The sequence below is a fragment of the Cygnus olor genome, chromosome 4 (assembly GCF_009769625.2).
Source record: "Cygnus olor isolate bCygOlo1 chromosome 4, bCygOlo1.pri.v2, whole genome shotgun sequence".
Classification (NCBI taxonomy): domain Eukaryota; kingdom Metazoa; phylum Chordata; class Aves; order Anseriformes; family Anatidae; genus Cygnus; species Cygnus olor.
The window spans coordinates 7,678,608-7,692,469 of NC_049172.1; the positions used below are offsets into that span (position 1 = coordinate 7,678,608).

General features: G+C 40.1%; 1 protein-coding gene across 11 annotated transcripts in view; it reads right to left on the bottom strand.

Moving 5' to 3' along the window:
* The window catches only part of RAP1GDS1 (Rap1 GTPase-GDP dissociation stimulator 1), a 97,467-nt gene that overhangs the window by 1,747 nt on the left and 81,858 nt on the right, over window positions 1–13,862 (bottom strand). For all 11 annotated transcript variants that reach the window (XM_040556712.1, XM_040556707.1, XM_040556713.1 and 8 more), the window contains 7 exons: window positions 11,362–11,505; window positions 10,958–11,089; window positions 10,395–10,529; window positions 8,707–8,832; window positions 7,019–7,158; window positions 5,121–5,247; window positions 3,673–3,801 (listed from right to left, as the gene is read on the bottom strand). In XM_040556712.1, coding sequence (XP_040412646.1) covers window positions 3,673–3,801; window positions 5,121–5,247; window positions 7,019–7,158; window positions 8,707–8,832; window positions 10,395–10,529; window positions 10,958–11,089; window positions 11,362–11,505 — 933 coding nt within the window. The remainder of the gene's footprint in view (window positions 1–3,672; window positions 3,802–5,120; window positions 5,248–7,018; window positions 7,159–8,706; window positions 8,833–10,394; window positions 10,530–10,957; window positions 11,090–11,361; window positions 11,506–13,862) is intronic.

A 13,862-nucleotide genomic window follows, 5' to 3' on the forward strand; every position in this document is an offset into this window, starting at 1 on the left:
TTGGTATGAGACGGGCGAGAGAACAGCAAAGCTAGGTGGGTGTGAGGCACTTAGGGATGTGTCAGCAGTACCCTGTCCCTCGTGTACACGCATACGCACACAAATATGTGTACTCACTCTCTTTTTATTTACTGTTCTGAATTGCTTCTGAGGATGGAGAGAACTCCCTGGGCCTAGGGCATGCCCAGGCTCCACGGAATTCAGGTAGACGTGAAGGATGAAGCTGCTGCCTGGCAGTTACAAAGATCCACCCAGTAAGTCCTCCAAAAGAGATGCTTAGGAAGTGTATATATATATATATATATATATATATAATATATATATTTTTTAATGGAGTGTTTTTCTGCTTTATTACTTAAACTGGTCTGATCGAGTGAATGAGCTTGCCCGGAGGGTTCGCTGCATAGTTCACCTGTAGTAAATCAGCTCTGGTTGTTTGTGGGGGAGTGTGAAGAGGGTGAAAGAGTTCTTTACTGGCCGTGTCACCACTTGGTCGCTGCTAGCTGTCCATCTATGGGTCAGCTCTGAACGTGACAGTACAACACATCGGGCAATATGCCGTGCTCTATGCACATGTGTACAGCATTTGTGTTTGACTTGAAAGTGTGACACTGTGCTGCGATTCTGATCCTTGATTGCGTCGTACGTTGTGTCAGTAAGGACAGGTCGGAAACAACCCAGACAATGCAATTTACAAAAAATACAATGTGGAGCGTTTACTTGGAGCCCTGTGTTCTAGGCATCCCGCAGTTAAGAGCCAAAGCAGCCGGTGTTGTTTCATGCCCTGTTTAGTCCATTCCGGTGAACTCTCACTCAGCAGCAAACACCTACAGGTATTTTTTTGTTTCCCAGGTGCTGCTGGGGGCCTAATCCCTGAGCTTTCCGGGAGGAATCCCAACCATCTGTTTCAGATTAGCTATGCATATTTACTGCTTTTCCTTTGGACAGAAAAGCACACTTTGTCCATTTGTTTTCCCTGCCAACTTTCTTGTTCACGAGTTTTCAGTTTTCTTTCAGTTTATCCCCTGCTGTGTGGGAGTTAGGAGCGCTCACACTGCCGTGCACCTGGGAACTGGTGTATAGCGGGTAGCGTCAGCAAAGCTCTCGGGGTGCTTATGCTGTGTAAGCGCTTTCCTTCCTCTTTCTACTTCTAAGATACCACCGTCTTTAAGCAGATGTTACTGAACTACCTCTCAGGAGCATGCTGTGACTTACTGTGGCTGATCGGTTGTGCCCAGAATCCAGATTCCTAGGACCCTCACACACAGACGTGACTGTACTAGCTAGGAATGCTCTGCTTTTGCTTATTCCTTAGGTTACACATTTCCATTTTCTGTTGTCTTCATTATTCCCTCTTTCCAGCCATTCATTCAGTTGCAACAGCAACTTCCAGATGGCAAAAAAATCCCATTTATACATGTATATTTACTGCTAAAGCACAGCTGTTGGCAGTATCAAGTTAAATACAATGCCAGATACCCTGTAATGAAGGCTAGTAACAGCAGGCACTGGAGAATTAAACTTACCAAAAATTAAAAACAGTACAACTGCTTTCTAGCTGTTGTGGAACTATGGCTCTGTTTACAGTAGAACATGGAAACTTGTAAACATAAATACTTGTTGTGTGGAGATAGTGGCAGAAATGTTAGAGGCAGCAGGGCTGGAAGAAATGTATTCCATATTTTCTCATGCATGGAGAGCAAACTTTGTGATTGCACTGCCTTCCTCCCCTGGTTAAAAATCAGATGGGGGTGTGTGTGTGTGTGTGTGGATTAAAAGCTAATACCAGGGTTGCTCAGTTATTGTTTTTATGTACTGGCTATTGTTACATAGGTCTGTTCATCAAGAAGCGGGGCTGGCCACTGGATCAGCCAAGTGTGGGGCCCTAACTTCACAGCTGTGTATTGCAGTAATGTGCTGTCTGCTCTCTGGGAGAATAATGCTAAGATGCCTCTTGTCTATGCAAAACTTGCAGTGTGCTGGCAGACTGACCTCTTCCAGCTGGATAACTCTGAAAAAAAATAAGGGAAGACCGCTTCTTACTGTAGTGGAATAGAGATGGTTATTTGACTTTAAATAACGCTGTCCATCTTGCAGGTGACAAGACTCAGGTAAGTGAAAATGCAAGTGTTGAGCAGAATTTCTGAGGATGATTATTTTAGTTGGAAGGAATGGAAGTATCACAAGGGCATTGCAATGAGGCTGAGGGAACCTCTGCAGAAGGGCTTCTGCTCTAAAATGGATGGATTACTCCAAGCACAAACTGGCTTAAGATAAGAGGGCCGTGAGTAAAACCTAAATGATGTGTCTTCGTGTTAAAGCAAATGCTTAGTGGGAGCTGAGGCTTGTTAGCAAACTTTGAGCACCCTTTTTTTGTACACTGAGATGTATATATTGCTCAAAAAAACCATATTAGTTCCTTTAAGATGTCAATAATACAGCAGTCACTAGCATGGATGCATGGGCCACCATGAACATATGGGTTCACCAGCCTTGCAGTTGGCGTGGTGAACTCTATATAGGAAAAGCAGCTTTGGTTACAGACAGCATGCATGTAGCTATAACTTTTTAATCAATTCAGCTGAATTGCTATGAACTCATCTGTGGCAAATCTTCAGCTGTTTCACACTCATCAAGCCATGTGCAGAGATAGGTACTGAACAGGTACTGACTTTCTACCTTTCTGCACTTAATGCAGTTCTTTGTCCCTTAGGTGTTTGTAAATTTCTGATTTTTTTTTCCTCATGTGAAATTTGGTCTTCTTCCATAGAGTAAATACTTTTTGAAGGACTGAGTGAAAGAAACTTGTCCACTTCTTGAATCCTCAGCTGGGGATCAAACTTCTTCATGATACTCTGCTCCATTTCTCCCCTCCCTCTTTGTCCATGCAGAGGTGTGAAGTTGCAATTTCAAGCCATAGCCTGCTTCTTCACTATCCTCAAAGCAATCTGACCATTGCCAGAGGGTTACCTCAGAAAAAAAGAGAATTTAGTGTCCAGCCCAGGCACATGTTAGAGCATGGCCTGCTCGTCTTTCAAAATAACCACAAACAATTGTGCTCAGAGCATGTGAGGGCTGCCAAGGGAAGGACTCTTCCTAGCAAGGTCAGTGAGCAGGACTACAGCCTACATGCTGTACTAAATATTCACTTGTGTCCCTGCAAGTATTCCTTTTTTTTTTTCTTTTTTTTACTTTCTACTGTTGTCAGTAGAAACAGTAGACAACAGAGACAGTAGTGTCTCTTCCACCTAATTTTATTTGAAGAAAAAAAAACAAAACCCCAAAACCAGCCATCACCCATCAATTACAGGGAGCTTACAGCTAAAGGTAAAAATTAAGTTCTTGTTATCTGCATGTTTGCACAGAGAGCCTGACACCGTACAGTTAAAAGGTGTCTTTCGTTTTTCTCCTTTAAAACTTGCAGATAGCTCCTGGAAGTTTGAGCTATCCGCAAACTGCAGAAGCCTGAATCCAATTTTGGCAGTTAATATCCAAAACTGAGTTAATAGCCTTTTTCTTGACACTAAAGTGTCGTAGTAAATCAAACCATTCTGTGTACATTCACTGTGAACAGAAACAAAGACTGAGTGCATTTGCATGTGCTCCAAGTTCAGGCCACAAAAATTTTATAATAAAAATCTCTTAGAAAAGCACCCCCTCCTGAATACTCACCAGATCCTATAAGGGCACAGATCAGCACCATGGAGTTGTATTTTATTTCTGGAGCACTCCTGTCATCTGAGAGCAGTCTGTGTAGAATCTGAACGAGCTGAGCATTTTCAAGGTCCTTTTCAGCGGTGACTGAAATACAAGTGAAAACTTGTAAACCTGGAAGTGCCGCTTGGTTTGATACTTTAGTGTTTTAGCCACTTATTGAAACATGGATCTCTCACTGTAGTGGAATTGGTGCTATGGTACCTAGCTCATTGGCATAAAACTGAAGCACGTATCAGATGATATGATGATAGGAATCACAGCTCTTGCTATAAAAATGCAAAATAGTCTAACTGCTTGAAAGGACAATTACAGTTTAATAATAAAATCCAATCTTAAATGTGCAGTGAGCTGATGGAAAATCTGCCTGGCTTTCTAGCTATTTAAGCCAACACCTGCAATATTTAAGCTTTCAAGACTTTCACTGCCTGAATTTGCTTTTGAAAAGTTTGTCTAACTTAAATACAGACAGTGTAATTCTTGACTCCATGGTAGAGAGATCCATTATTAAGACCGTGAAAAGCTTTGCAAAATCAGAATATGAGTTATTTCCTCTGTAGTTTTCTAAGAAACATTAATATACTGAATTCAGCCTCAGAACCTTTAAATGTCTGAATACAAGACAAGGGTTAGAAGTGTCATGTAATTACAAGCATTTTTCCTTTCAATTAAAACAAAACAATTCCCTGATGCATTGGCAGTGATTGGGAAGTTGAAAGTAGCATTCCGCTAGTACACAATGATAAGAGATGAAATCAAGAACAAAAATACGTAATGTTACTTGTTTAGATCATCATCTTAGTTAACAAGCAAGCAAACAGGATAAGTAAAGCCCCCAGTGTGCATTTACCTTTCTTTGGTAAGCTGGAGTACTACAAAGGCAGGTTAAGACATGTACTCATCTCTGCCTTCATATGGCAACTCTTGCATCTATTTCTGTGGAATTTAATAATAATAAAGACATTTGGGGGCATCATCCACCTCCGTATGTATTCTTTAGCTTTCAGGGATTAGGCAAGTGAAAGCTTTACTTCGATAAGCCCTCTCAAAAGGGGATTAACCATTCCAGTGCACACAGACTTAGGTCATACAGTCTCCACTCTAAAATAGTTAGCCTTTGGGGTTTTACCCCAAATCTGAAATCTGTTAGAGGGAGTTCTAGATTGTGTTTACCTACCAGAGTAATGGAGTAGGAACTGTATCATGAGCAAACTCCAGTTTTCTGCTTAACCTTATTTCCTGTTTGTCAGTGCATGACTTGCCATGTATTTCTGTGCTGCCGAAAGGCCGGTGGAAGAAGCAGCCTGCTCTGCATTGCAAAAGATGCTCGCACGACTCCCCATGTGCAATTCTCATGGGCACAGACTCAGAAGAATGCAGGCAGAGTTAACCTCTGCGATACTCACCTAACTCTAAAGCTGCTATTAGTGCCAGCGCAACGAGAGCTTCGTTTTGCATTATTACATGTTCGCTGGTCGCCATGGTTACTAAATGCTTGATGCCACCGCTCTGTACAATAGTCCTAATGACATCCTAAAGGAAATAGCATATAAATTAAAAAAAAAAAAATCCACATTGCACACAAACTATTAAATGACAAAGTTGTCACCGATGCTGTGTTATCTCCAGGTAAGGCTACTCATTGGTTATATGCACATTGAAGAACTTTATACATAAATGTACATGTACGTAAGCCTATAAATTATCTGTAATTACTCCAATTATAAGATGGACATGTCAAACCATGCCCGTTAACCATTTATGGTGTTTTAGGTCTTTGATTTACCTGTACATTATCATTAAAAAGTTAGTTTGCACCTAATCTAAGTTTTCACAGTTATATGTGAAAAAATACTTGCAAAATGTTGACTGAAAGTCAGGTAACTCTGCATGCCAAAAGGCAACAGTCCAAATCAATTTTTATTATTATTTTAAACTATTTATTTGTTCTGAGGGTGCAAAGTTTTGAAATAGTTATTTCTTGGAATAAGAATCTAGTTTAAATTTTTAAAGATAGTGTTGAATTTCCATTCAAAGGATACATCCCTTCTAAACACCAACCACAAGCCAAAACTCATTAACTGTTACATGTATTTAGAATGTCTTACATGCCAGTGCTTGCACAGACTGTGCAGTGACATTCTTTGCGCAAGGAAACAGACACAATATGATCATAACCTTGAAAACTGAAATGCTTTTAGTTATCATATTGAGGATGCTTGTGGTGCAAGTCACAGCTGAATGACTCAAGAATTTAACATTTAAAAAACTTATTCTTTTCTGAATGACATAATATATACAACTATATATGTGTATATATAAAAAAATATATATATATAAAATATATGTATATATAAAAATATATATACATATATATATTTATACTTTTCCTTACTTGCAATGATGCTTCTTCCTATTTGTGATTTTTCTGGTAGAAATCCAAAGAGGTTTTGAGACTTCCTTGAATACTCTGGGAACTGCTAATTTCTACTTGAGTTGGTGGAGAATTTTGGCTATATGCCCTGACATGAAAATTGTAATGATTTTATAGGTGAATATCACCCTCCAAAAGGCAGTACCAAGCAGATAAGAGATGACAGCAGTCAGGTTCAGTACCAGTGTGGTTTAACTGACCAGTACTGACTCCATTTTTTAAAATGGGACATAAGTTTCCTAAACTACCACTGCCTTTCTACATACTAGCCGAAATACTTTTAAATAAAAAAATGAATTCAAATGTAATGTGCAGTAAAGAACCAGTTGTACCCATATCCAAACCTAGAGGGCAGTAAAAGCATTTAAAAAAAACCCAAAAAACAAACCCACCTTCTCAGCTCTACATTTTCTTCTACCAAAGATGTTTATTCTGTGAAATCCTATTTGATATCTATCTATATAGAAAGATAATAACGATTGAATGCAATGACTCCTTATATATATCGTCATAAAATAGAAAATATGGCATGCTAAACTTCTACAGGATACAATGCAAATTCAAACGGGTCGAGACTGAGCCACATTCACCCTAACAACGTTCTTTAATTGGTCTGCAACTCTGTGACTGTTTTGCTTCGTTTCTATGTTTTTTACCTACATAGTTCCAGTGACTGTTTAAACGTGGTGCTTGAGTCTGACTGGCAGGTACTGGAGGCAGAGAGGATGTAACATATGAATTAACCAACATATGAATTAAGCAACCTGGCTTTCTAGAAAGATTACGTACCAGAGGCCTTGGCTACTAATGATACGAAGTGCAGAGGTAACTCTTTGTACTTACAAGCTGAAATTTTTGCCACTCACTTACTTTTGATTTGCTGTGTCGTATAAGTGCAGACAGTAGTCTGTTTGACTCTCCCATCACACCTGCGTGATCCTTGGCTTCACACCACTCCACCAATCGTTCCACCAGCTTTGCATTTTTTCCCAGCTGTTCAGCTGCTTCTGCTACATGTTGCCAAAGCCAACAACACAACAGAAAAGTTGTCATTTTTTTTAAAGCAAGTGTTAGAAAAATAAGCTGAAAGTCACTAACTAGAAGGAGTTTAAGTAGAACTTTGCCAGCTTGAGCTAACTGTGTGAAAACTCTAGGTTGCATGGAAGCAAGTAAAGCTAAAATGGAAACAAAATACCAAAAACACTCATAACCCAGTTCCCAAGTAAAACTCAGTTAATTCAGCCCAGTTAGAGGCTTGTGCATGGATTATCAGTAGTGAAAATAAAGGTGGTGTCACACTCCCAGGTGAGCCAACTCAAAAATTTAAAAAGAAAGTACCAGTGTTGTCAGTTAGATTAGGTTTTGTAGATGTGTCCTGGTTTCAGTTAGGACAGAGTTAATTTTCCTCCTAGTAGCTGGCAGGGTGCTATGTTTTGGATTAGGATGAGAAGAGAGCTGATAACATGCTGATGTTTTAATTGTTGTAGAGCAGTGCTTACACCAAGCCAAGGACTTTTCAGCTTCTCGCTCTGTCCTGCCAGGGGGCAGGCTGGGGGTGCAGCAGGAGCTGGGAGGGGACAGACCCAGGACAGCTGACCCAAACTGGCCAAAGGGGTACTCCATACCATCTGGCATCATGCTGAACAATATATAGGGGTGGCTAGCCGGGGTGGGGGGCCGGCTGCTCGGGGATAGGCTGGGCATCGGTCAGCGGGTGGTGAGCAATTGCATTGTGCATCACTTGTTTCATACACATGATTATTAGTAGTACTATTATCATTATTATTATTTTCCTGTCTTAATATAACTGTCTTTATCTCAACTCACAGGCTTCACTTTCCCATTTCTCTCCCCCATCCCAGAGTAGGAGGGTGGAGGGTGAGTGAATGGCTGTGTGGTGTTTAGCTGCCAGCCGCGTTAAACCACAAGATGTTAAGTTGCATAAGTTTCCTCAATGAATTTCTATTTCACATCTAATAGCTATGCTAGAACTACACTGGATCTTTTGAAAAAAATCTGCTCTACTGGATCAAAAATAAATACTAGGCTAATTATCTCATTAATAACTTTTTTTTTTAGATGTCTAATTTCATAAATACAGTTCTTAGGTACAGAACAAGAGGCAGAACTGAAAGGTGCTTGCTCCTTTTGAAATTGCAGCTTATCAATTAGCAAGTGCATTAGTGTGCTCCAAGAAGCTAGGTACAGCTAGAGAATGCAGCAAGTGAACAGCAAAGCTGGAGTGGTAGCTTAAAACTCCCACGCCTCAACGCATACTCATAATGTGACAGTGTAGGAGAATTCTGAAGTACAAAAGTAAATAAGCATTTGACACCTATTCTGAGGGTCCCTAGTAGTCAATTTAGGAGTGCTGAAAAAAAGTCAACCCACATTTTCTCTCCATTTGCATATGTATTAGGTTTATTCCAAGACTTCAGGCTTAAAATTAAAAAGAACAACAACAATAAAAAAACCCCTCTGCTTTTCTTCTCTTTTAGCAGTATGTCACAGACTGAACCAAAGAGAATTACTTAACGTAGAGAACAGCTTGTTTTTACCTTGTGCATCTATTAACATTCTTAATGTTCCCAGCAGCTTGAATTGAACAGGGGGCATCTCCGATCTGAGAAATTTCAATACTGCTTCTGCAACGCCAGCTGATAGCATCTTAGCCTTATTTACAACTGCATGAATAAAGAACAGGAACGATCTCAAGAACATTTCTGGAAGGTGCAATTTATTTCCAAGACAGTCTTGATGCAACGTTTAAGACACAGTTTGAAAAATAGCTTGTGAACACAGACTTCAGGAACATGAGCGTGTGTTGACAATGCTGTGTTTTAGAAAAATGTTGGGGTTGCTAAGATGCAGGTATGAAATGCAGTGCTTTGTCCCAGCATGCATGCCTGATCTCCAGTGTTCACCCTGACCATGAACTGAAGGCTCGACTTTTCCACCTTGGCTAGGAAAGGAGTCCTCCATAAAACGAACCAAGCAGAAGCCCAGGCTAGAACTTACCTGTGCCCCAAAATATGGGGAAACATCTCTGATTCCCAACAACACTCTTGTGTTTCTCATAGAGAAAGAAACTAAAGCATCCAATTAGCAGAGCAACCTCATACCCAGTTCCAATACTTTACACAAAAGACACCGTGGCCTGACATGTCTGGAGTCCTGGTAAGGCCTCCCCAAACTGTCCTTCATCCCTTCCACTAGTCTAAGTTCTCCACTTCCATGGAGCTCTCCTCTCTGAAATCTATGTAAGGTGCAAGCTTGGTCCAATATTGTACTTAGAAAAAAAAATACTTATTTCATATTCAAAGTAGTGTTTAACAAGCAGTTCATCATGGGGCCAATTACTCCTTGCTCATTTTTCTGTAACAATATCCATTAAATCTTGTTTAGGTCTCTGGCTGACATCCCTGAGCGTAGGCTACAGGGAAGCTTTCCAACCGATAGAAGTTAACAGAACTACCCAAGGAGTATAAGCAAGTGGCGTACCACTAAAGCTGCATGGGTTTAGTATGTATGCACAATCATTTTTAGAAAATTACTCTGTCAAAACTGAAAATAGTAAAATAAGGTTAAATGGATAAAAGGCTTATTTTGTGGCCTTGTACTAGAAAGCATATATAATTATTATAGGCTTGTTTTATGTGCAGGTACTCTGTCTTTTACATTTGGGTAATCAAAACTCACACAAGTGGAATTAATTAAAAATGACAAAATTAGCATTCAGTTCTTTGCCTACAAACAGTAACCAATTGGAACAGGTTGGCTATTCCAACAGTTCAGCTCCAGCTCTAACTTCTGAACTGTCAAAGCTTTAGGAGTTACAGGGAGATGCAGTGTTTCAGTAATTTGGGCACTGCTGTCTGCTGGGGACCCTCAGCTGTGGAAGAGAACCCAAATGAAACAATGCAGTGCTCTGCACGGAAGGTTTTGAGAAATCCTATTTGAGGCCTCAGCTCCTTGCCTGCCACAAAGCTGCCCTTTCGTTGGTGGGGGATGATACCGTGGGTTCAAAGTGGCCAAAGGATGGCTGATGGGTCCGTGATTTATTGAAAACTGCTGGCTGCAACTGCTGTGCAAAACCTACAACAGCAATTACGGGCCTGAATGAAAAGCAGCAGGCTGACCTGCCTCCAGAAATGTCAGTCAGTGCTCCCACCCTCAGCCCCTGGGGCTTACAGGGGGAGAGCAGAATTTCACATTCGTGCAATTAGCAATGCAAAGGGAGGCTTACCAGGAATAGCCAGGTTTCTGAGCGCACTCAGGGCTGCATGCTGCACAGTTACGTTTCCGTCCTCGACATGTCTGTCTAGCAGATCCATCAGCTTTTGAACTATGCCATTATCCACCATATGGATGCAGTTTCCGTCTGTGCAAGATGAGACAATTGTCACTTGTGAATGAAAGAATATTACTAAGATTTTTATTTGAGCTTTTTAAGAACAGAAGTGTCACTTCCCTGCTCCTTTCTAGATTTTATTGCTGGAGAATTTGACCACCATCCCCAATGGAAGTTGCAGTGCTCATAACAAATTTAGAACAGTGATATGAGAAACACTGAAGAAGGCAGAAATCTCCTATACATCTATTACAAATGTGAAAGGTTTATTTTAATTATTATTTTTTTTAAAGTAGGCTTAACACTTTCCAGGATTTTAAAGTATAAAACTACGAATGTTGCTGTATAGCTTCATACCAGCTTTAACACTGCACACACTTTTTCTGTGTATCTGTACAGATGTAGCATGACAGAAAGGCACAAATAAATACACGTAAGATACTATAGCATATTCTTACCATTTCTGGCAAAATTTGCAATAGCCAATGCTCCTGCAAGCTGTAGCTGATGGCTATTGGAAGGAATCCATGAAAGCACTCTTTGGAACACGCTGCCTTTTCCTCCTTCAAATAACTTTTGCATGGATTCATCTGGAATAAAAAGCCAAAGCTTTGTCAGCAAGCCAAAAAAATGTTAGGGAAAATTCTTCTCTTTATATGTGTCAAGTTCTGCTGGCTTCACTACAATTTATCCAGTCCTGCAATCAGATGAGAGACAAAATCTGACCTACTATATGTTAAATGGCAGGTCCTTTAGATTATTTAAAAAATTGTTTAATAAATAGTAAACTTCAGCAGCCAAATGGCATACAGGTATCTGCTGTTGCTTTGCAGAAGGTAAACTGTACTTACACTGTACTTACCTCCAAGCAATAATAAAACCATAAGATCTGAGGCTGTTTTAAGCTCTGCAACATCATCCTCTTTGTCACTATCCACAGTCTTCTGGACAATCTCAAGTAAGCACTCCACCAAACCTGCTTCAACCAGCTGCAGTTTAATGACATCTGAAGAACAGCATGGATAGGAGTCAACATTATGATTTTAAATACATCTATTGTACCTGCATGCAGAACAGCAAACAGATGTAACGATGCCAAGTGTTTCACTGACAGCTTGTCAGTGCAACTTATTTATTGTACGTTCCCAGAGTCAACTTCCATCACTGCTCATCTACCAGGTGCTCCCCCAGCTCTGGACTGCCTTTAGACCACATCTACACACTGTGAAGCAGTGTGGAGCTGCTCTTCTGTTCTCAAAAATGAGCAAATTTATCTGCAGAAAACATCTGGCATTTCAGTCCTTACACAGCATGCTCATAAGGGCTGTGCTGTGTTTGGGATCTCCAAAGACTTTGGACTGTGCTGCAGAACAAACCTAACGTCTCACCTTCTATTTCGTCCACAGAAGAACTACTGACTTCCCAGAGACATGCACGTATAAAATACAAAACTTTTTGATGAAATTTCAGAGCAACTAATCACTTATTTCTTTCAGCTGAGCCAAGGTTTCTGGCCTTTGTTGAAAAGGCTACAGGAGGAGTACAGCAAGGCCAAATCCAACAGGCTGGGCTGGGAGAGAAATTTGTTGTGATCGAAGAAAACCTGAAAACTGGTACGGCAAACTCATTGCTTAGTCATTAGCAATAAGGCTCAACAGAGAAGGTGATGAACATGTTGTTCAGGTGGTGAAATAGGATTTGTAACCAACATTTTCTCTGTCTCTACAACACAATTTTTAACACTTCTTTTCCCCCCTGCAACTGGAGCTGGGCATCTCCTCTTTTACATGTCTAATTTCCCTTTCTGTTAAGAGGGAATGGCAGGCTGTCTGATGCTGTGTCATGTCTTTTTGTTACATGAAAGTGATTCTGGTAGTTTTTTCATACTGATTTTAGACAAAAGAAGAAGCTCTGCAGAAACATCCAAACAAATGGATAGTGCATAGTTTTCTGCATGAGACGGTGTTTTAACAGTAAGGAGTTTAGCCCAAGTTAAAATGTTTTTAAAGGCCAAAGCTGTGGATGTATTTTTTTTTTTCACAAGCGACAATTGGGTGAGGAGGTGTCATACCTCCGGTGAAGGATGTGTCTGATTCTCTCCATTTACTGCTGTTGCTGGGCTTTTTGCCTGACTGAAATTGTTTCTCTCAAAGCAGCTGGCCTTCTCGTGAACTTTGTTAGGGAACACAAAATATTCAATTGGGATTTTTTTAAATAGGTACTTTTGCACTAAGGTCCTTAAAAAGTTGCAGAACTTCAGGTTGCTGTGATTTGAAAGATGAATTGCTGCACCAGGGTCCTTAAAAACAAAACAAACTAAAATACCTCCCCCACCAAACAAACAAGACAACTCCCCCAAATCCATTCTGTAAATTGTTCATTTAGATGTTTTTGCCTGCTGGCCTATTGCCAATGATCTACAGTGAAAAGCACCTAAACAATACCAGCACAGTGAACTCACTCCCATTTAAGCATGCCTTGAATTCACAGTGAGAGTTCAGCTGACTACCTCATAACGTGCCAGCAGCTGAGTTACGTTCAGCAGCAGTAAACCCATCAAGGTTTACCGTGACCGTAAAACGCAGAGAAAAATTAAGCATTTGAACTGAAATATGTGAAACTCACGAAATGTTGGACCCAATTCTAGATCAGTCTCCAAGGATGGTACAATTTTAGAGCTGCATGCTAGTTATTATATAATAAATGAATAGTTTTGGCAAAATGCACATTTTTAGAACTGAAGAAAGGAATCCTGTTTCACATATCATTTACAATAAAAGACAAAATAACTGCTGAAAACAGACATTACCACTTCTTTAAATTGAAGTCAAGATTTATCTTGATTTATACTATGTAAAACAGACAGACACTGAAAAGAGTAGGATGAGACTTAAATCTTCAGAATCTACAATTCTAAGAATTTATTCCATTTAAACAAGTTTTAATGCTGAGGTGATGAAAACAAAGTATAGAGCCATCAAATACTGTGCTGTCTTCATACTGAGCTGCTTCCCACTTCAGTCCAGAACTAGCTCCACAGGTTAACTCATTTTTTAGTTTCCCTTAAGGACAGATGGTAGATTATACAAACTACCCAGAAGTCCTTCTGGAGGAACATCCTGCAGGGATGATCCTGCACACATCAGTGTCATTCACTGCTCAAACCAGACAATGAACCTAGGTCTCCTGGGGCTAATAGTAATATATTCCACCCAACACCCAAATTAAATTTAAATGATCTCTCAATGAATAGTAAGCAGAGAGTGTCCTGCTCTTAGCTCTACAATTAGCTTGCCCCTTGTAAAAATATTTCCATAGGAAATGAAACTGTTGGTGGTTCTGAGATCCCAGGAAATGATGTAG